Source organism: Ischnura elegans, chromosome 12 (genome assembly GCF_921293095.1).
Source record: "Ischnura elegans chromosome 12, ioIscEleg1.1, whole genome shotgun sequence".
Classification (NCBI taxonomy): domain Eukaryota; kingdom Metazoa; phylum Arthropoda; class Insecta; order Odonata; family Coenagrionidae; genus Ischnura; species Ischnura elegans.
The window spans coordinates 73128757-73151645 of NC_060257.1; the positions used below are offsets into that span (position 1 = coordinate 73128757).

The window sequence follows — 22889 nt, forward strand, 5'->3', positions numbered from 1 at the left end:
ACACGCTCTTAATATCACCACTAAAATATTTGCTGCGGCTTTTCACTTGCTCAACCCAATTCTTCAACTTCAAAGCTCTCTACACGGCAATATGATTTCCGGTGCTCTGAGAACTTTGAAAGAAATTTCGCGGTAAAAGTAAGACGAGCTTTTATTCCAAGTTCCTTTTGCTTTATTCAGCCTCCTTTGAGACTTCATGAGTGACCTTAGTGCCAACCAGACCGAGACAGAGAAGCAAACGTAACTTAGCGAGTAATGAAATGATTCCATGTGCTCCTGCTCACCCACAAGGCAAGAAAGACTCTAAGATAAGGAAGTGAATGTACTCAGAGCAGTTTATGACTCGCTTGGTTTTTCTTTATTGAAAAAAATTGAAATGAAAGTCCAACAATATTATCGCGAATAAAAGTTTTTTCAAAGCCTAAAAAAGATTAAAAGGATATAGGCATCTTGATCGCTTTGCTAAAACATTTATATTGCAGATACTTGGTAAAAAAATGCTTACATTTAATTTTCTTAGTTTTTATATTAGCGACGTCTAGTTTCTAAGTTTAATATCACAATACTATAATCATACTTTTTAGCGATAATGTATCGATTATATGTTCCCAGAGTCAAATGACCTTATCTTACCTTTTCCAATGCTCTCGTACAGTGTATATTACCTCATTGAAAATTTTCCTCACCTCACCCGCATAATGCTTAGTATAACTTAAACTTATGAATAAATTTGTACGCATCCAATAACGTCCTCTGGTCATAAAGTTTCCATGCGTTGCGTTTGCGGCGGCAGGAGTAAAAGTGCTGTCGGCGCCAAAGACACAGCTATTCACCGAGTGGAATGCGTAATGTGGACGGTTCGTTCAAGGAAACGCGGTAAGACTTGAAAACGAAGATTTATTTCCACCGACCAGTTGCGAGGAATACCCGACCGAAGAAACTGGATGGAATCCATCTGCGCATGAAGACCATGCAAATACCCATTTTGAACCAAATCATCCTGGCTAAGAAAAGGCGGCAGATGGAGTGAAATATGTGGGAGTTACGATAACTTAGGACCTATAGTGAGGAGCACTGTACACAAGAAATCTTTGTGGTAGAGCTCTGAAGATGTCAATCTCGTCTCATGTTGTGAGAAGATTTTGAGATGAAAAATTAAAAGAGAGGTGCTATTTCGCACTCGTCCGCCAACACCTTGAATATGCAGTGTACATATGGGATCCAGCGCAGATAAACTTAGTCCGTGAACTTAATAAAAATCAAATTTTCAGACTGATAGGAAGAATATCATATTAGAATCACACTATATTTACGTGTCCGACAAAAACGAAAAACTAAGAGACATATTTTGCTGGACAGTTAAGTATGGGAATTATTTTTTCCATGAACAGTAAAGGACTTTAATAATTGCTAGGCAAAACTTCTTTAGAGAATATTATCCTTTTACTATTTAAACGGCTTGTATTCTAACACTTCCCGCCACAAGTCTATTGAGATAGCTTACAGGGTAGAATGTGGATGCAGATTAGCGTCACAAAGAGTACTAGTTGCAACATACAAAGTTATAATTATGGTAATTACGGTTTGAGCGATGTCTACTACCTGAACCGATATGAATGGAAAGGCTATGTAAGTTAAGTTCAACCGATTCTCACAGATAACGGAAGAGCACTTAGTAAAATCAAAGATAAAGGTTTATCAATACTAACGTCAAGGTTTCGTAAGGTTTAGGTAAAGGAATTCGAGTGAAGATCAACAGTCGATCCTCAAAGTTAGCCGTGATAGTTTCACATAGAATAGAAAAATGAAATATTTTGTTCAAATATTAAGAAATATAGAGTATAAGACTCACAAAAGATGTGTACGGATATTAGTGATTGCGGCGTATTCTCAGTGCAATTTATCCCTCATTAATGTCGCAAATTCTCAACTTCCTCCGAGATCCATGAACACGAAAGCAGAATTAACGAGCGAGCTTATTTGTCGCTTGACGAGAAAGACGTTTCCGCGGAATCCAGGAGGGGCAGGAAGAGAGATTCATTGCCTCTAACAGAACCTTGAAATGCTACGCACTGCCCGGGAGTATCAGTTTCTCGGAGAATTTGTCATTAAGAGCGATGGAAAACGAAGAGAAGGTTCGAGTAAGCGTGAGAATCACTATTGCGATGAACTGCAATCCAATAAAATTGAATTCGATTTTTTTAATGCTGCAAAGTTAGAGTTAAAAAAGCGTGTCACTTATCATCAGCAGGAATAAGCAAAAAGGTTTACCAAAATAATCTCAGGTTTATCAAAATCCAGGGGCTGTATACCTATGCATTTTGGTAAATGGGATTTTTTAAGTGTAAACTAGTTAAAAGCTTTTAATTTTGTCCACCGTAGAGTATGATTTATTCATCTTTCATAAAAAAAGTTGGGATATCAGATAAAATTCTATGTCAGTCTGCCGAAGAGGTCGGAATAGGCTTCGTTAAGCCGCTAAAGTACAAAATTAAACGATAAAATATTCATCTACGAAACAATTCTTGATTATCAGTACAGATAGTATATAGAGCTAATATTTCTGGCTTAGTTCAGTCAATCATTCAAGCTCAAAAACTAAAGGAAAAACTGTCCATTTCAAAAACTGATTACGATCAAACAATGGAAACACTGGAGGCGATCGATAGCTTAGAAATCTATTTAACTGTCAAAGTGTTTTTAACAAAAAAAGTGGCACACATACCGATTTTGTCACCATTCTTAATTTCCGCGGCATGTGCTTGCTTTATGACGACAAATCACTCATAGAATACTATCAATCGCACATGAAAACTCTCACGGTAATGCCACAGTTTTACCGGAATGTGACCGAAGACAAAAGTTATTCAATGGAAAGTGACGTCGTGGATGGGGAGCTAGGGAGGAAGTCGTATACCGGGAGGGCGCCGAGCTGGGTTGAAGGAATAAAAAAGATGACACCAGGATGGAGAGGGTTAGAAGGAAAGAGACAGGAAGGACTAGCGGAGTGAGTAGGGGGGAGAATGAAGAATTCAGAGGAAGGTGGAGAGGGAAGCTGAAGGAGTATGGTCGAGCAAAACCACGCTCTGTAACCAATTTACCTGCTCCTTCCTTCCCTGCCATATCTCTGCAATTGCGCGCGTCTCCAGCTCCGACTTCAGTTTAAGCATAGAAATTACGACCAAATATTTTAGACTGAGAGGAATATACCATGAATAGAGATACGTGAAAATCGCACTTTCATTTTTATTTTATCGCACTTTCAATAACAGTTTATAGCATTTTGTAGCGTCTATTTTTTATTTTCATAATGAGATAGATGACGATGAAATGTAGTGAAACACAGGTATATGACAAAATGCAGAATATTTTGATAAAGATGTTGTAGAACAATAAGAAATTGAGGAATAAGACATATAGTGGCGGAGGTGTAGCTTGCCCGGGCCCACATGTAGTTCGCGGTCACGTAAAGTCCCAGCCAACTAGCAGCTGGTCAGACGCACACATGCTTTAAGCGGTGAGTGTCGGCGGAGCATTTAAACTGCGCTCGGCACAAAATGTACGAATTTTGCCGTCGAAAAGGCAAATTTACGTAAAATATCATAAAAGTCCAGTCATCGCATCCGTGTCGCATTTATTTGCGCACATCGCATTTATCGCATTTGCGATTTTCACGCATCTCTAACCATGAATTGTCAAAGATTAATTGATGATAACATTTGTGAATACGTGATCCGACCCCTGTGTACCAGAGAAAAATGAAACAAGTGCTCCACAGGTGTGGTTTTCTATTGAAAGAGAGAGAAACGTGGTCTTATGGATATGAACCCTTAACTACTGAGGTTCTATGGCCTCCTTAAAATACATGAGATCAATCATTCCGTCAGATCTGTTATATCACGTCTCATCTCCAACGCAAAAACTGGCACACAAATTGAACTCCCTTTTTCGCAGCATGCTATCATACATCCTAAAATTCGGAATCAAAAACTCATTTGAGCTTTCACGAACTTTAGACCCCCATGACTCTACCGGATAATTCCATATAGGTTTCTTTTGATGTTTCGAAACTTTTTACATGCGTCAAAAAACGGTGATAATTTTTAAATAAATTGTGGAAGTAACGAAGTGTCTTTCATTGCTAATATGGAGCCCTTCCGTCAAGTACAAGCTTCACGTTTCAATTTAATTGACCACATAAATCATACGTTTTTAACCACCTGGAGGTGCGAATGGCTTCTGGTAGATAAATTTTTAAAACCTTGATTTCTATCTCTCTGATTGTTGTACTATTTACTTCAACAGTCCCTAGAAAATCCTTACGAAATCGCGTATTAAATGATTTTGGGATTGGAAGAGTCCCAAATCTCGTTGATGCAGGGCGTAGAGTAGCATATTTTGTGTTGACAAAGAACGTCACTCTATCATCAGCGGGAATTAGCAAGAAAATGATCCATAATTAATCAAAGGTCTTGCATAATCGAGGATCGGGATATTTATTCAGGGAAATATGGTTTTAAAAGTGTATACTGGTTAAAACATTAAGATTTTTAGCTGTACCGTTAAATATAAATCAAATTCAAGAGATGGAATAACATTGACGATATAAAATTCAATCCTGACCCTTGTTTTATGATTTCAACTTAAATTAATTTAAACCTCAACTATAGATAATACAGTAGTCTGAACTATGTCACTCCACATCTATTTTTTGAAATAAAAGTAATATTCAGCCAATTTTTGGTGATAAGATGAGCGAAAAGAGGATTAGTTCACTGTTAATCTTTCAGTAGAAAAATAATGTCAATCTCTTATAGATAAGATAAGGCACAGGTATCCTCTTTAATCGAAATTTATGGGAAAATGACGTTTGAGTTAGAGCCTCTCCTTTTATCGCTCATGTAAGAATAAAATCAGCTATCATCGCGGGATTACCCGCAGCGATTTGGGAAAACTCAAAGATTCAATTTGCAAATGCTAATGTCATCCTCAACAAAATTCGATACGCCAGCCGAAGAGGTCGAAATATTCTTTAGTAAGTCGCTAAAGAATAGAGTTTAATCGATAAAATATTAATTTCAGAAGAAATTCTTGATTAGCAGCACCGATAATACGTAGAATAATTGAATGCCATTAGCATTTCAGCATCCATGAAATATGGTCTTATATTGTCATCAGAATTATCATTCACATAATAAGCTTGCTAATAGTTTGTATTGCTACCCGAAAATTGAGTCAACGTCGGAAAATTGTCACATAATTTCTAAGAATTTAAATTTGAATTAAGGATAATTTAGTGGTGAGCTAAGCTACTGCAGATCTATTCCGCGAAATAGACGTTTGCAATTTGTAGCAAAATTTTTATTTCTTATATATATCTTCTTCAGTTAATCAACCGTTCTCCTCCAAAAAAAATATATACTAAGGATGAAAAATAACCGCTAAAAGCTCTTTAGACCCACCTTTGGTTCAAAAATGCCGCGAACGCCTTTCGTCCTAGCTTGACCTGAGGCATTCCGACGCATATCCAGCCTCAGTTTACTCAATGTTCCGCCGATATATCCTCGGGGGTGTATCTGTCAATAGTATCAAAAGCATAAACGGATTAGAGGTGGGAAGTTATAACATCTTCAAGTCACGGATATCTTAACGGTATCCCCCAAAAAGAGTCATTTCGCATCGACACGCTTTTCGTGCAGGAAGTGGGAGAAACATTAGCATATAGTCGCGTGACAACCGGGGATAAATTTCGCTCTTTAGTGCAATAAAGTCGAGCTCCGCTATAGGATTGAGACAGGATGTATTTGTGTAATAACGCGCATGCATTTGGCGTCCGGTATGATTCGTCGTGAGCTTAGGTCGTAAAGTGTCTTCGAGCGCACGCCAAGGGAGCGTAAATCAACGCGGAACTGCTAGGGCGACCGTTGGGGGAATATAACGCAAACAGCCCTGAGGAAATGGGGGTGAGAATAGTTAACAGAGCCTGAGGGATGGGGGACAAATGATCTTCAATTGATGAATGGTCTCGGTTGGTGAAGAGGGTGGCTTTGTGAGGGGGAGGAGCCTGTATCCTGGTACTATATTTATGCGACCCTTGTCCTTGCAAGTGAAGGTGATAGAGAAACTTACTAAAGCACGCTCAGTATTCGTGAATACATACTGACCCTGTAAATTAACACTTATAGTGGGTAAACTTTTCTCGGGATTCCCACCGGGTTAATGTTTTTATATCGGCCAACGTTTCAAGTACCGTCTCGGCGATCATCTCCAGGGCTGAATATTGAGCCCTGAAGATATTGCAATATTCATCCCTGAAGATGATTGCCGAGACGGTACTTGAAACGTTGGCCGATATAAAAACATTAACCCGGTGGGAATCCCGAGAAAAGTTTACCCATATTATTCGCCGGGAAAGCATTAAATCATATTTAACACTTATAGTGCTTAATTAATCGTAGAGGGCGTAACTTGGTGGAAATCCATAATAGCACGAATACAAGGATCGCAAAGTTCTTGATAGCAAAGTTCTTGATCCTTGTATTCGTACTTATAGTGCTATTGACGTTAGGGGCGCAGCTAGGAATTAAGGCTAGAGGGGGTTTTTAGGTACAACTAATACTTGGGTTCTGGGGGGGGGGGTGGAATACCCGCTAGGGTAAGCGGGAGGTGGGGGGGCACTCCTTCAGAAAATTTTAAAGATAAATGGTTCAAAATGGTGAGTTTTATGGCTTCCGGAGGGATACTTTATTAATATTTACACTATTCTTTAAGTAATATTAATCCAATTAAGTAAAATGGATTAAACTTATAAAAATTCTGAGCTTTGGGGGGGTTTTATCCCCAAATTTCCCCCTCACTGCGCCACTGATTGACGTTACATTACGTTCTCGAGAAACTTCGCAGAAATATTACGTCTGTTTGAATTCGAAAGTTCTTTATATTGCCGCCGTAATATTACCCTCGGATATCTACCCAGAATTGTTCTCTAGACAAGTTAGTGCATAGAAAATACACTCAACGGTAGAGTCTTAGATACGGCTGTTATTATTTCAACTTTCTACGCCCTGTAGTAAAATTATTAAACATTCCTCAAATTTGGGAAAAATTCCCAGCACTGGAGTGTGGGGTAGGATATAAAAGGCTGGCACCAATAGTGTTAAGATCCCTTTTTCACACAATCTACCATTTTGATTGAATACATATTCTTTAATTATCCAACCAAATTAAACATAAAAACTCTGTCATGATTTTATAAAAATCATTATTTTGACATCATTCGTTAATAGAATTATATCGCATCGGGCAGTACGTACGAACGTCACCCATAAATGACTGCATACTTGGTTCCCTAAATATTATGTTGAGAATTCGTCCAAATGCTGGCGAGCAAACTAAAAAAATCTCTCTCGTCCGAACTGATACGAAAATATCAATTTCCATTTAATGACAAAAAAATTAAGAGTGAGCCATAACACGAATATGTTGAGTTAATCTAGCATGGCCTCTGAACTAAAATAATATCAGCATTTTTTCTTCCCCGGACATATCAATTTTCATAAAAATTCATGCTCATAAAATAAAAACAAAAAAGAACACATTTTGTTAAAATTATGACCACGATCTTATAAGAATACCTCGGCAACTTGCCTTTTTTTATCAATCTTGCTTTGTTTCAACCTATCCTTTCTCATTATTGGATGAATAACTATTACGTTTACTACACAATTTACCACAATTCGTTTTACTGCGCAATTTGTGCATTGTGGGTGACTCCGTAAAAGTTATCACCGTGGCTAGTCCCGGTATACTTAAATAACTATTAGGTTAATAGCAATGGTTACTCATCCAAGAAAACCTTGAATAGAATGCCATATAATTCAAAATGAGTTCGTGAGTTTTCTATCCTTCCTCTGTTACAGTGAGGGGACTATCCCGTCAAGAATAGATCGGACAGCCGAGGAAGGGTGTCGAGTTGGTGCAGGAGAGAGCAAACGGTGGGCTGCAATTCAGATGGGATGAAATGAGTGCTATGGTTACGGGCAGGGAAGAGTGTTCAACGCTCGTGGAGAGGGTAAAAGACAGATGCAAGGGCGGACGGAGGAAGCTGTGGATTGCTGGGCTACGTGACGGTCCAAGGGCCGTTTGGGCTTAGACATGTTAAGGTGGGCGGGTGGCGATTATGGGACAGGGGGGATATGTTGGGAGGATGAGCGGCTAGGCAGGAAGTGACGTTAGTGAGTGTAACGGCGCTGTATTCAAATAAATGTGGCTACACGTTTTAACGTTGATTTGAAGTGGTATGAAAGTACTTCAATAAAAACAATGAAACTTTTAAAGAGATTTTTATTTCAAATATTTATATACAACCATGAGCCTTTCGCGATTCTAAATAAAACGTGAGAATTGTACCCGTTTCACAAAGTGTATGGATTATGCATGGAATCAATGGAACACTATCCGCTAACTAATAAGAGAATACAGTCAAAATACCTATAATTTGGTACGCGCGGCGAGAGATTTGACTGCGTCCCTCCTAGCATCTATATAATTACTTTTTACTGGGGAGAAAAACAAATCCATGTACACAACCGTTCGGCAAAATATCTCTCCTATGTAATCATATCTATCGAACTTTGTTAAGAGGTCGGAATGACGAAGGACAACATTTTGGCACTTAAGAGGTGTCTCAACGAAAATTCGCAAATCAATCAATAGGACATTATTTTCCGGCCTTGGTGACTGTGGGGTGAATTTCTCTCCTTCTCACCTGAAGGTCGAGGGTTCGAGTCCCACCTGGGTAAGTTATCTACTACACCAGAGGCATCGTTATTCGCGCTTGTCTTAATTTTTGGCTGATTTATTTGTCAATTATTGGCTTGTAATGCTATTAATATTAGGCTTGTATAGTTGTTAATTTTTGGCTTGAAAAGTTGCTAATTTTTGGATAGTACAGTTGTTAATTGTTTGCTTGCACAAATGTCTATGTAAAGACCATTGCGAGCGATAAATGCAACCCATTTTCACAGAGAAAAAAAAATCTCCCTACTCGGAGCTCGAACCTACGACCCAGAAATAAAACGTCTCATATTCTGCCCATTACCGGGCGCTAACGTACTTCGCAGTCTCCACAAATATACCCAACTGCGGCAGTCCTGCACAATTGTCTGCATATCCTAAATTAGACCCCATATGTTTGGAATTGGACGAGGGACGTGAGAACGTGACTTGGTGAGGGCCTGGTGGAGCGCGTGGGTGTGCCTGCAAGATCGGGAGCTTCGTTTCGGGATAAATGAATGCTTCCACCCATCGCTTGAAACGGGATCTCCTTCTCGGCACAGCCTCCCACGTGGACCGGAATTGGTGCCCCCTTCGCACGCGGGGTGAACCCTTGGGGTCAACTGGGCGCACGTCACAGTCATTCATTGCACGAGAAACGACGAATTCACTCGGAGAGTTTTAAGATCATAAAAAGGGCTAAAGGTCGAGGACCAATTACCTACTCTCACTCATGCTCCAAGAAGATTACTGGAGAAATGGAAGTACGCCTCGCTTACCCGCGCAAGGAAATTAATCAGAGTTTTGAAATGTGTATTACGTTAGCAATTTCTTTCAGGTAGTATCTTGTCCTCATAGCGATAACAGAAGAAATGGTTGGACCACTATCTTACGATTTTCGTTACAATTTTTTTTTAAATAATTACATTTTTGCATGAAAGGAATGATATGGTTAGCTTATTACTGGTGCTAACTAAACAATCGGCTAACTAAAATGAAAAATGCTAAAGATCTTTGGCAATACTGATAGTGCGAAACTGAATATGGGATTTGCTCTGCTCCATGAATGGAGCATCTTTTCCCATACAGAAGAATGGTAGTTAATTTTTGTCAATAATAAGCCTAATTATCTTTCGCAAAGATTTAGTGCATTTCCGTCGAAAAATCATCGCTAACAGGATTAAAGTTTAGAGGTATTAACCTAAAATACGGGATGAAAATTTCAAATGAATCCTTCATGGCTGACAATATGGATACGCTAAATGAATTCAGAAGGCGAGACACTCTTCAGAGGAAATCAAGAGGCAGGCGATGATATGTAAACGAGTTACAATCCCTTATATTTCCCTCTAATCTTGAGGGTGCGGTCCGCTCCTGTTTTTCCTCGGACAACGGTGGACGCCTGCATCTTTTGTTCCATAGGAATATTCCGTGGAACTGCACACAGCCGACAAATGCAGCAATCAAGATTACTACACAAGGCGCTGGGTGAGGCCAACGTAGAAGCAGTAACTCGTTGTGGCCAATTCGTGTGGAGGAAACGGTCGAATTAATGGGATGCAAATTTCTTGGCGGAATTTCCTTTGTCTTCTCTCCTGCTCCCTGTCCTACTACATTCCCTGATCGTGGATGAATGCCTGGATAAAGCCGCAAGGAGTGCACCGTCTTAGTCACCATAACTCCGGTTCCAGCGTTAAGGAACTGCATTAAGGGCGGAGGTTAAAATAAATGTACATTTATCATTATTTTATCATTTAAGATAAGGATGGTGAAAATAATTAATATTCAATGACTAACGTTAAAATAAAATAAAAAACGCTAAGGATGTCGCTTTTCAGTAGATGAAATCCGGTTTTGTATACAACTGCGTATATTTTAAAGCAATTTATGGGATTGATGTCATGAAATTCAATCAAGTCAGATTGGAAAAGATAACTTTATTAAATGACAAAGGTTTAGTAAATGACATTAGGATTCATAAAAATATCCGAAGAAATTAATTATCTCTAATATGAATGACAAGTATTATATCTTACAGTGAGAATGGAAATGACGAATTTCCTAAATAACAAAGGTATTTCATTCGAATTCATAAAAATATCCGAGATCAATGTATCTAATTTGAATGACTAGCATTGTTTTTTTTATAGTGATGTTTTTAAGAATTTTAATGCTTCCTGGACTATATCTCTCGTTAAATATCAACAAGACCTCTATTAAAGCGCTAATTCGAATTATGAGGAGATGATATAACACTTCAAACCCCATGAAACAGCTTCGCCCCCGTCTCCAAGACGATCAGTGATGTGAAACAACAGGGTCAGGGAAAGACGCGAACATATATGGGGAGATGGAGGAGTCCTGGATTCGGCAACTGATTAGCATATAAAAGATGAAAGTCCTTAATCTTTTTAAGAGAGAGGAAGAACACAATGCAAGTGTCGAAAGGATGAGAAAGTGATGGGATGGGTTTCTTTTTTGAGGGAGGTGGGCGAACTGTGTGAGAAGTGGATGCGATGAGCCACTATAGCCTCGACCGCGCGGTTTTGAAACAATGGAAGGCAGCGGGGCGCCCTCTAGGGGAGGAGATGAGTGGGAGGTGTACGGGTACGGCCGGCTACGAACACCGACTGGAAGGAGTGGGTGGCGAGGCAGATGGTTGGGGTGGTTCGTAAGGGACATCGTTACAGAGACAAACGAGTTGAATCGCCCGCATCCTTTTCCCTCATTCCCTCCACCCACTCCTGGTCCCGCGCTGTACCCGAAAGAGACACTTAATTTACCCATACCATACCTTCACGAGACTACCCATCCCTCCTGGCTAAACATAGGTCTGTAAAGTCGTCCGATTATTAGAAACAGTATTAAATAAGTTTCTTGGATTGGTTTCTTGGTAGGCCTTGTTCAAATAAATTAAAATGCAGTTTTTCTAATGTTTCAGTATATTTTTAAACCTTTTTCAGGGCTTGAAATTAAAATGGATATAACTACTTTTGATTGATGGATATAATTATTGCTGTAAATATACTCCTTTCATTTCATATTGCTGAAACGAATAAATAAAATCGTAGTTGTTCTAAATGTTTGCATTATGGTCATTATATTTTTTTCGAAATTGCCAATTTTTCAAAGACCAGCCATTTGGAAAAAGAGACTGAAACTACATAGCAACAGACCCCATGTAGAAAAGTGCTGGAAGGAGATATTCGTCAGATATTAATATCATGCACCACTATTATCTTGCTGTCTAGCTTTAAGTCGACGTTTTCCAATAAAAAAATCATCATCACTTGACGATGCCATCTCGGCAACTGAGTTCTAGAACTCTTTTCCAGATTTTTACGTGAATGACCACAATAATTGCCCGTACTTGTAAACGCAGGTAATAAGCTGCTGGTTTTAAGACGCTTGTAACCAGCGTTTTACGTTAACGCACCCTAAGAGTGCGGTGACGGAAAACAAAACCAAAGCTCGCATCACGGCGGGTGACATCCAACAATGTTTCCTTTGGCCTGGCAACCCCACAGAAGATCCAAAACGGGACATCCTCCTGGACGACCCTATCTTCACCCCTTCCCATCCCCTGGACCACTCAAAACCGCCCTCTAACAACATCCCCTCGTTACCATCCGCCCATCAAACCCACCCCGCCCCCTACCCATGGTTCTCTCTGCGCTCCTCTCAACGACCTAACCTCCTTATTTTCTCTCACTGTGACCTCCACAGAATGACATACATGCATACACAATCTCCTCTCCTCTCGATAGGTCCAAAATCCTTGATTTCGGCGTGTAAAAATGTGTAATTGGGTTCCGATGTTGATGGTGGTGTAACGTTTGATATTTATGTACTGTTATTTACTGTTACAAGGGAGTTTTTGAGTAAAACAACAGGGGAATTTTAAGATGCAAAGTGGCTAGTTGTTTGAAGGAGTGAAAACACACTAAAACTCTTCTTTTAAGAAAGTAAAGAGGTTTTTTTGGAATGAACAATCGTCTGACGTTGTCGTGAGAAGCAAACGGGTGTTAATAACGCTTTTCAATCATCATATAATTATGATACTATATTTCGGAATAAAGCGACTATATTTACAATAATAATTCTATCATTAATTCTGCATTAAAAATAATATTGCAATTTAACACACTAAAGATTTTGACACAAGTTTTGGGTGTAATACAGTCATTTTTAGGTACGGCACTTACAAAACCAAGGTAAGGTCCATTGGATGTCTATGAATTTGCAAAAGTAAATTATCAGTACATAATGGAATTTGACGAATTTATTCCTACCACAACCGATTACATGCTCAAGTCATCTAAGCAATTATCAAACAGAACTAGTAAACTTGACGGATTCACGAAATATGGCCCGATTAACATATTTAAAAAGCTGGTGATGCGTAATGGTCAACACTGTGAGTAAAACAAGCTTAAGCATTTATCAATGAATCTACTATCGATATTTGCTATCAAGATCGACAGTCAGCATATTTCATCGATGGTAAACACCAAAGATGGTATTTTATTGGTATGCTACGGAGGTCAAACACGGAAGAATTGTTCAAATTTTCGCATGGGCTGCCAAAGAGAATCCCCTTACCCGCATAATGGATTTAAATATTTCCGCTAATATTTCCAGCTCATAGACTGTTTGCACCAAGCAGGGATATGTCTATAAAAAAACCCAACAAAAACCCTGTCCCACAAACCCTCTGTGTTGATGCCGCAAAATCGAGTGCTCTCAGTGCTAGCTTCACCCACTTCCCCTCAAAAGCTGTCACACACTGATGACTTCAGTGGTGAAATAATGCATGCACGCCATGAGCTACGCTCCTCGACAACTGTGTTTCCTCCGCTGTCAATCATTAACACTCTACAAAAAATGCAGCTGTGGAAACAGCACAGCTTTCCTGATCCTATTTTCAATTTACCAAGATATACCTTAAATTCAAGGCGGTCTAAGAAAAAATAGAAAAGTACCCGCACAGATTCCACCTGGATAACTTCTACAGCGGAATATAATCAAACGCTTTTTCAAAAGGGTTATCCAATAAAACCCCTCGATATTAGATGGCATGGGAGGTTAAGGCAACTAACAATAAGTAGTAGGTCGAGTTTTGGGACATTAACGGAGATGTTACAAATAATATTCCTTACCTGAAAGCAGTAGTTGATGAAAATAAGGAAGTAAATTTGGTCAAAGTGCGGCCAAAGCTAAGAATACTTCGAATTTCGGCTTACTTGAAGAAGATGTTCTCTTCTGTAAGTTTTCGAACATTTATTGGTAAAATTGAATGTAAATAGGAAATAATTTGGAAATCTATTTCAAGCCATTTCCTATTATAAGCGAGATGACCGTCTCCTTTAAAAATTAGGAAGGGAATTTATAGACATTATTAATTTTATTTACAGGAAAAATAAAAATATTTATGGCTACGCTGAACAAATATTTGCTTGCTTGATATACAGCCAAAAATGATCTTTCGCTTTTCAAAATTACATTACGCCTGGTACAAATACCGAAAAAGTCAGGGACTATAAAAAAATTCACCAGACTTCGATACGGTGTGATATCCAACGACACCAAAATTAAAAACCACACTTAAAATACCTTCAAATTCAGCATATTTGCGTGGAATGGTCCCCTATTTATCTGAAATGGCCCAGGAAATGTTGTTCGTAAACACTTTAATCTCCAACTATTGTTCTCTCAAATCGGTCGCTAATCGATAAACACCTAGATATATTTAGGTGGCCTTAATGGACAATTCTTATGCCTCGTACAAGGACGCTGGATTCCGGCGAGGCGATTCCTTTCGCTCCACGGCTGCTAAAATAAACACACCGCAGGAAATAGGAGGGTCCAAATTTAAGGATGAGATAGAGGGCGTTACCATTAGGATTGACTTCATTATCTAGCACCAGAACCAATCTCAAGGTTGGTAAGCTGTATTGTGCGTGATTCTTTTACTCCACCCAAGGGTGGATGACATCTTTGGAGGTGAATTCGCCTGCATTAGACTCGTAATCGAGTTGATAATATTCGCACTGGCGCAGTCACGCACTAAAGTTTGTGAATGGGAACTTTCCATTAGCGACGCACGTCTTCGATTCAAATCCGAACAAAGAATATCACAAGGATATTCTCCGAAAATTAAGCACACACTTGGTCTTGAATATAAGCAGTATGATCAAAACGTGACAGTTAGGAATAGCCTTGGGCCGAACCAAATAATAGTCACAGAGATGAGGTGAGCTTTTTTAGTATAATAATAGATAATATTAGTCATTCTGATGCAATTTGCTGAGAACAGAATGGGGAATTCGTTCACATTGTAAAAAAATTGTCTTTAATATGCGGGGAGCATAATGACTATTGAAACTAAAAATAGCATGTTACCATAAGATCACCTCGTGGCGGGAAATTATTTTAAAGCAGCTAGCAGACGTAGTTATTTTTTAGCCTTGAAATTGCGCGGCCTAAAAGTTTAAATCCGTTCCAAAATATCGCTATTTTTCAGGAAAAAACTGATATAAAATAATTTTCTCCAATTTTTCGTTAGCAAGAGATTCTGTTTTAATGAAAAATCATAATAATGGACAAGCAATGTTTTTAAAATCCGTAAAATAAACAATCTATCATAGTGAATCTATATTTCTGAAGTGGCCAATTATCGACCAAAGAACCACATTACAGATCAAAGAGATCATTAAAGATAAAATGTTAGCACGTATCGAAAATTCACCGTCGGGCAAAAATAAGTTTGCAAAACCAAATGGAGCTATTCATCTTCATTATCAATGGAAGGCACGAAAATCTCAGAAAAATAGTATTATAAAATATGAAATATACCATAGGAGAAACACATTTTGATAAAGTTGTAGCATGTAATAGAAGTACGCAATGCCTTCATCGAGCGTTTATCTACCTGAACACACCAGAAAAATTACTTCTAGTTTCTAATCTTCATGCTTTAGCGGTGATAAACTCCAAAATATTTTTTGAAAACAGCGAGACCCACCGAATTCTACGACAATAAACCAGCACACGAAATTTAGAAACCCAGCTAGAGACTTCAACGCCCGTCTATCACCGAAAGTGCCGATATCCCAGACCACAGGGAATGATCCTGGCTAAGAGGTGAAGAAGACGATCATTGGAAAGAATTTCATGGTTGAGTGGCGAGGAGGACCCCGGATACATTCAGAAGAGAGTGCAAGGGAGACTTTGAAGGAAAAAGTGACCGCAGAGATTGCTGGGAGGGAAGTCAAGGCATGGAATGAGGTAAGTCTTGGAGTACAAGGGTGCCTTTCTCCGAAGGAGAAGGTATATCACATCGATTCTGGACTGGAACGAGGAAAGGAACTTGCTCGATCGGCTTCGGCATTGAGGATGACGGCAGATACGAAAACTGTAGTCTTTCTACACTTTTTTTTCGCACAGACTTTTTCCATCCACACTTCCTTTTAGGATCTCGGGACGTCCTCACGTGATCGTTCGTGCGAATCCAAAACAGTTTCACGTGGAGAAGAATAAACTTACTGGTCAATGAACCTTTCGACCACCTACGGCTTGACTTCACTTTCGTCCTTGATGTAACTGGATGACCACCCAGTGGGGTCTAATTTAAAGGTTAAGGATCTACAAGCAACGCTACTTTGATGAGAATCACGAAAAAGGTAAGATTATTTCAAAGAAATTGCTGAAAATAGACTGAAAAGAGGAACTAAATTGGAGATGAGAAGATGGTACAAAATTTTCAAATGGACTTATTCAATATAGTAATTCAAAATAAAGAAGCAAGCAAGGGTGAAATGGTTATAATTGATGGTTCCTTAGTTTAATGTTTTGATACTGCTACTTGCAAAATAATATCGATTATACTATCGAGATATATATTATTTCCTGCAAATATGCCAAATTTTCCATTCAAATTCGTAATCAACTAAAATTATATTGGGATTAATATCTTTACCAGCCGGAACAGGAGGTAAGTAAACTTCGGCTTACTTAAATCTGCCATATATAAGATGTTCTCTTCCATAAGTTGCAGAACTTTCATGGGTAATATTGAATTTAAATGGGAAATAATTCGATAAAATCTTTTATTTATTCTATTTTCAGCGTGATAACCATATCCCTTAAAAATTAAGAAGTAGAATCTATTGAAATTATTATTTCATTGACGAGGAATATATATTATCTATGGCTACCCTAATCAAGTAATTGTTTGCATGTTATTCAGCCCAAAATGATCCCTTGCTTGAGGTATTTCAACGCTCGATTTGGCCACAGTATAAAATCGTGGGTCGCCCAGTGCCGAGATGTTCCCACAGCCGAAAACAACAGCTTTCGTCAGACGCGGAATTGAGTTTCTCATACCTTTCTCCAGAAACAGCGCATAGTTCCACCATTCTTTTTCTCTTCCGTGGGTCCCACACATTTTCGACTATAAATGACCATTTAACCCCCAGGAGAAGTTACAACTCAATTTATGAAGGTAATATGTATACAATCTTGTTAAATTTTACAATTATTAGGTATTGCGCACAAATTACGTTAAATGATGTTTATCACACGCATGGTTAGATGGAAGATGGGACTTTCTAGTCCCAATCTCGCCCAATAAAGACGTATTATTATTATTATTATTATTATTATGGTTTTTCATAAAGTGTACAGAGTTTGAGGAATCAGTAAAATTTTTCTAAAAATATACTAAGCATTGATTTATGAATGTGAATAACGTAATCCATTGGACCTCGTATTGCATGAATACATAAATGTCCTATCCTATGAAATGCTATTAGTGTAAAATTGTTTAAAAGTTTGGAAGTGTGAGTTGAAGGAAATATAACTTAGCTGTTACTAGGTCATTTCAAAAATTTCAGGTCATTACCAAGAGGTAAAGGAACCAAATAAAGGTTCTTCTACCTCTTGATAATGAAACGAAGATTTTAAAAGCGGTAGAGATTTTTAAAATAAATACTGTGTCGAAAATAATTTATTTTTTAATCTATTATGAATATATCCTATGAAAAATTGTTTTCGATTTTTTTCCATTGCCGTTATTTCCTTGCTTCTCTTCCTCCACGATACGTTTCCTCAGATCCTTTCACTCTCTCGTTCAGACTCCTCGAATTTCTTATCAAACCGCAGACAGTTTCGGGAGTGGCGCTGTTAGTTTGAGGGATGTGTGTCCCCCCACTATTGGAGTCTTCCGTTCGCCCTTAACTCTTCGGCTTCTCCGCTCAAACCCCCATATACCATTATATATCTTTCTGCTCCCTTTCCCCTCTCCTTACGTCTCGACTTCCGGCTAGCTTCTCTCCTCCTCCCTAAACATTTTACAACTCCCAGTCTGAAGTGGAATTCTCTATGACAGATACATATATACGATAAATGCTAGGGAAAGGAAAAGGTTGGAAGGTTTTGATACCTGTTGCCTTACGAGGATGCCTATCATTAACCAATTATAAAGATAAAATTATATGGAAATTACTAATGACAACATGAAAATTGACACCATTATTAATTATTTGCATTGTGCCCGTTTTTTAGCAATACTGATTTTGTAGTTTCTATATAAGATAAGTACGTGTTAAAAGAAGCACACATTGATGAACAAAATTCACTTTGTACGAATGAAAACTCCATGATTTATGATATAAGATCTTCATAATATAGGAACATATTATGGAAATAGTAAGATGAAAATACACGGGTAAATATTCGTCTTTTCAGTGACAAAGGACAAATATACTTGAAAGCTCGACACCCTTTTAAATTACGGGCATAATGAGGAGAAAAGAATTGATGAAAGGAGTTAAAACAATAGATTAAAATAGTAGACAGTTGCTTCACTGCAAAACTTATACGATATTCCAACAACCACCCTGACAAATGCAGCGCGCAATAGCCGAAATTTTCCTCGCCCGTGTCGGAAGACGTCCGCTGCCGTCTCTTTTCTAAGCGTTCGTTATCTTTCCCGCAGCCTCTTGGGCCGATATAGATAAGGAGGCTGGGCCGGGCGTGGGAGTGAGGTTGAGTTTGACATCCTAGAGACGCGAGGAAGTTCGGCAGCGTGTTGATGCGGATGGTTGGGAGATTGGTGTTTTATTTTTCTCGGCGGATAAGGTGGGGGTGGCGGAGCGATTCGGCTGAGGACTTCGCCCTCAAAAAAACCGAGAGCGGATGTGAAAGGACCCGGGCTGTGCGGCGTCGGAAAGAAGTGGCGTCGCCGAGGAAACAGTGAAAAAGAAGGAACACTCCTGTCTCTGCGGAGTTAAGTCCTCGCTTGCTAACCCGAAGATCGTGGGCTCGAGTCCCGCGTGGTAGACTTTCCTCTGATGAAGATATATAACCTTTGTAAATTTTCTCTGATTTTTATCCAGAATGTGTATAAATGAAAATTAAAAAAGGTTGTATATTTTCTTTCAGCAAGAATTTTCAGCTTCCAGGTCAGTTTTTTTTCATCTCCTCCAACTTTTCAACAATGCCACGTCACCGAAGCATAGGAAATGAAACAACTTACACCGGAGGCTATCCGAAAAAAATCGTAAATTTTCACAGATTGTTATTAGACTAAGAATATGCATAAATGAAAATTTACAAAAGTTGTGTACATTCATTCAGCATGAATTTCCACTAATAGAAAGCAGAATCGATCGATTTCAAGATATCAAGAGAATACGTATTCGTGCTTGTACAGTTGTTAATTAGTACCAACTAGTTCCGCGTAGTACCAAGCGATTTGACCAATGAATGATTGACTATAAGATATCATTTTATTTGTGTGTAAAGAGAAAAGGCTATTTTTGTAGTTTGTTTGTTAAAGCAAGAAAGGTAGCACTATTTCCACAAGTCTTTTAGATACTACGCGATTCAACCACAAGCATCATCAGGTACATATGGGTATGTACCCGAGTTTTTATTTTCTATTAGTTATTTAGTTTTCTTCAACCAACGTATTAATAAGATAGCCTTCTCCCATTACACACAGGTAAAGGGATATTTAATTAAATAAATCATTTATTGGTTATATCACTAGGCACGAACTCGGAGGATCCCAATTCGACCCCGGATCGAGGTGCACAATTTTTTCCATCGCGGAGTTTCTACGTCATATCTTCTGGGAACATGAACAGGGATGAAAAGCTTGTGAAGCTACGTTGCCAACTGGAAAGAGATCAAGTAATTGTACCAGGCCCGGAAAAGGATGGATTCCCAAAGGCTGAGTGTTGAGCTACAAAGCCGTTATGTTCCGAATGAAGGATTCGTGGCGAATGACTATGAGTCCATTGGGATCATTTACGGAGGAAACGGAAGCAACACATTCACACGTTAGGAGTGAAACGAGCTGCTCGAATTGATATAAATTGCGACCACGGAGATTAAGACTTCCGATTGGTAAGGCACCAAATTGGATCAAAATATTTACTAAGCCATCAACGATGGGAAACTTAGAAAAAGGAAGTCGCATCCTCTTCAAAAAGAGGAATGCTTGCAATTTGCTACAAAGTTGTCGAAAGACTTTGACATCCTGGCTGTTCAAGTACTGAGCTTGTGATACGGGAGAGCTGATGACTTATCTTCCTATGATTCAGTGGGTGAAACCACAATGAGGTTACGATCTCGAAAGGTAGGTGCAGGCAGAGCTCGGAGCAGCGAATCAAGAAATAGTAGGTTAGATACTTAGCTACATCACAAACATATCCGGTAATAATGACAAACTTAGATTTCAAAGCCTACGGTAAAATTAATTTTATTTTTCTTGGACGTATGTCAAAAAAAGTTTTTAATGGCACTGCACCATCTCATGCATTAACAGTAAAAACGCAAATTGACGATTCACAAGAGGCTAATAATACCCTAAGAAAATATTGAAAAGAGTTTTTTTGCAACAATTGAGTGAATACAATTCTTTTTTTAAGTAATTCTTTTTTAAATTCTTTTCTTTTTTAATCATCATCATCATCATCACTGGTCAACAATCCTGGGATTGGTTTGACGCAGCTCTCCACTCAGTTCTCCTATCAGCTAATCTTTTCACTCCTACGTATTTCTTCTCTTTCACATCTCTCATTACTTGTTCCATATATTTTGTTCGGGGTCTTCCTTTTCCATTCTTGCCTTCCACCTGTCTTTTTTAATAAGATCAATTAATTTGCGAAGAATTAAAATTATCATTATCAGTGCATTAAGTGATTTTTTTAAATTTTCATAGTAATTCATTTCCATATAAACTTTAAATATGATTGAATAGTATAAATAAAGGATATTAAGAGCTATCGCGCGGAATATCTCACATGAATACATTGGCATGAAAACGTTATACGCAGAGAACCAACAGTTTCGCTGAATCGTCAAATTCTTCTCACCGGCCTCGTAGAGATATTTTTCACGACCAGGGTTAACTAAGTTCACCTGAAGTCTCCCGCTTCAAGTCCATTACACCCGTGGCACAATACCTATTCACCACTGATTCGGCGTTTTAAGCCATTGCTCACCTTTTCCTGCTACCGAGACGCCTGGAGGGGAATGACTAATGAATACGTTGTGCATAGTGGGGATGAAGATGAAAAGGTTGCGACATATTTCCGATGAGACATGCATTGCATGAGAAATGTTCATTTCCCGGAATCAAGGTCTTCTCCTATGAAATGAATAAATCCATGATTCTAAAACGTGATGCGGTCTCAAGTTCCGATGAGTACGATATATGAAACAAAAACTTGAAGAGGACGTACCACCACTTCTTCACGACCGGCCGCATTTGGTCATTGATATCGACGTACTACTTCTAAAAACCATAAAACATTATCTTTCAATTTTCAATTTGTATGGAGTCGGCCCCAGTCAGCTTATATTGGTTACTCCAGCATAAAAAATTTACATTAAATATAATTCTGAGGTAAAATTTTCAAATTTAAGATTCGGGCATATATTGCATGAAAATTACAAGATGAAGGATAAAGTTAAAAAAAATAAAGAAATTACTCACGAATAAAGACCGGTAAATAGGAAATAACATCACGGAGGTTTTCCTTAAGCTGTCTAGAGACTGATACCATCACCCTTTGCTCTAACAACTTCGCTAAAAAAACTTCGTTTCCCTGGTATTTACAAAGGGAGCTTCGAAAAACCTCTGAATTTTTAATTGCTTGCATTTGTTAAAACTGCAGATTACAAGTTTTAAATTTCAAGTTAAGGACAAATCGGCTGTTTTTGAATGATTAAATAAATAAACATCATTTAGTTCTTCCCTCAAGAATGTGTTCGCTATCTCTTTACCCAAAATATATTTAATCGGCATACTTACACAGTTAAAACGGCATCCTGATTTGCATTCTTTAGATTACTATGATCCATAATCTCAGCCACCTGCTAATAGAGATAAGACTATCACTAGATATAGCTCAGCGTAGACTCCTAATTAGCAACTGGGTTACTGCCGCCTCCACCGTACAAACAACAGAAGGGGCGGCTAATTTTTCTGAAGCCACCATGTGGGGCCCGTGTGAGGTGGAGGGGCGATAGCGGTCTCATCTGCTGGACCACCGGGGAGCGATGCATGACTAAGCGATATCCTAGTCGGGCAACTCAATCCTTCAGGTACGCCGCAAGCGATGGAAGAGATTCAAAGGCAAGAGCTGAAGTAAAGCCAAAAGGCCGTTTTACACGGGCACGGAATCACGAAGATTATGACTGCATTAATTTATTACTATGCGAGTGAAATGTTAAAAATGCATGCATTTCCTACGCATTTGCAAGTACCACTATTCTTGGTAGTCCTTTAGAAGACTGTATATTTATTTATTTTTTTAAATTGAGAATTTGCTCACATACAGCATTTCTGCCAATTTATAGTGACGCAGTAACAAACATGAAATTTTAACATAAAAAATCTGAACAAAGGGTACGGGCATAATATAGTAAAGAACAAAATAGAAGGCAAGAGGAAAGGGAGGTGGAGAGGGAGGTTTATTTATTAGCCGAGGAATGGGACATGGCGAGTTTGATAAATGAGTTTAAGGGCAGAAAAAACGGGTCAATATTGTCTGGTAATGAATTGAGCAGGGAGCAAAGGCGGTGTTGGAGTGAGCGCTTAG

At 38.7% G+C, this 22889-nt stretch overlaps 1 protein-coding gene across 2 annotated transcripts in view; it reads right to left on the bottom strand.

The window, feature by feature from the left end:
• Positions 1-22889, bottom strand: part of LOC124169108 — a 221837-nt gene that overhangs the window by 141438 nt on the left and 57510 nt on the right. Inside the window, exon 2 of one of the 2 annotated variants that reach the window (XM_046547599.1) lies at positions 5463-5576. The exons of the other annotated variant lie outside the window; for it this stretch is intronic. Within the exon in view, the coding sequence (XP_046403555.1) occupies positions 5463-5576 (114 nt within the window). The remainder of the gene's footprint in view (positions 1-5462; positions 5577-22889) is intronic. 2 annotated transcript variants of the gene reach the window in all.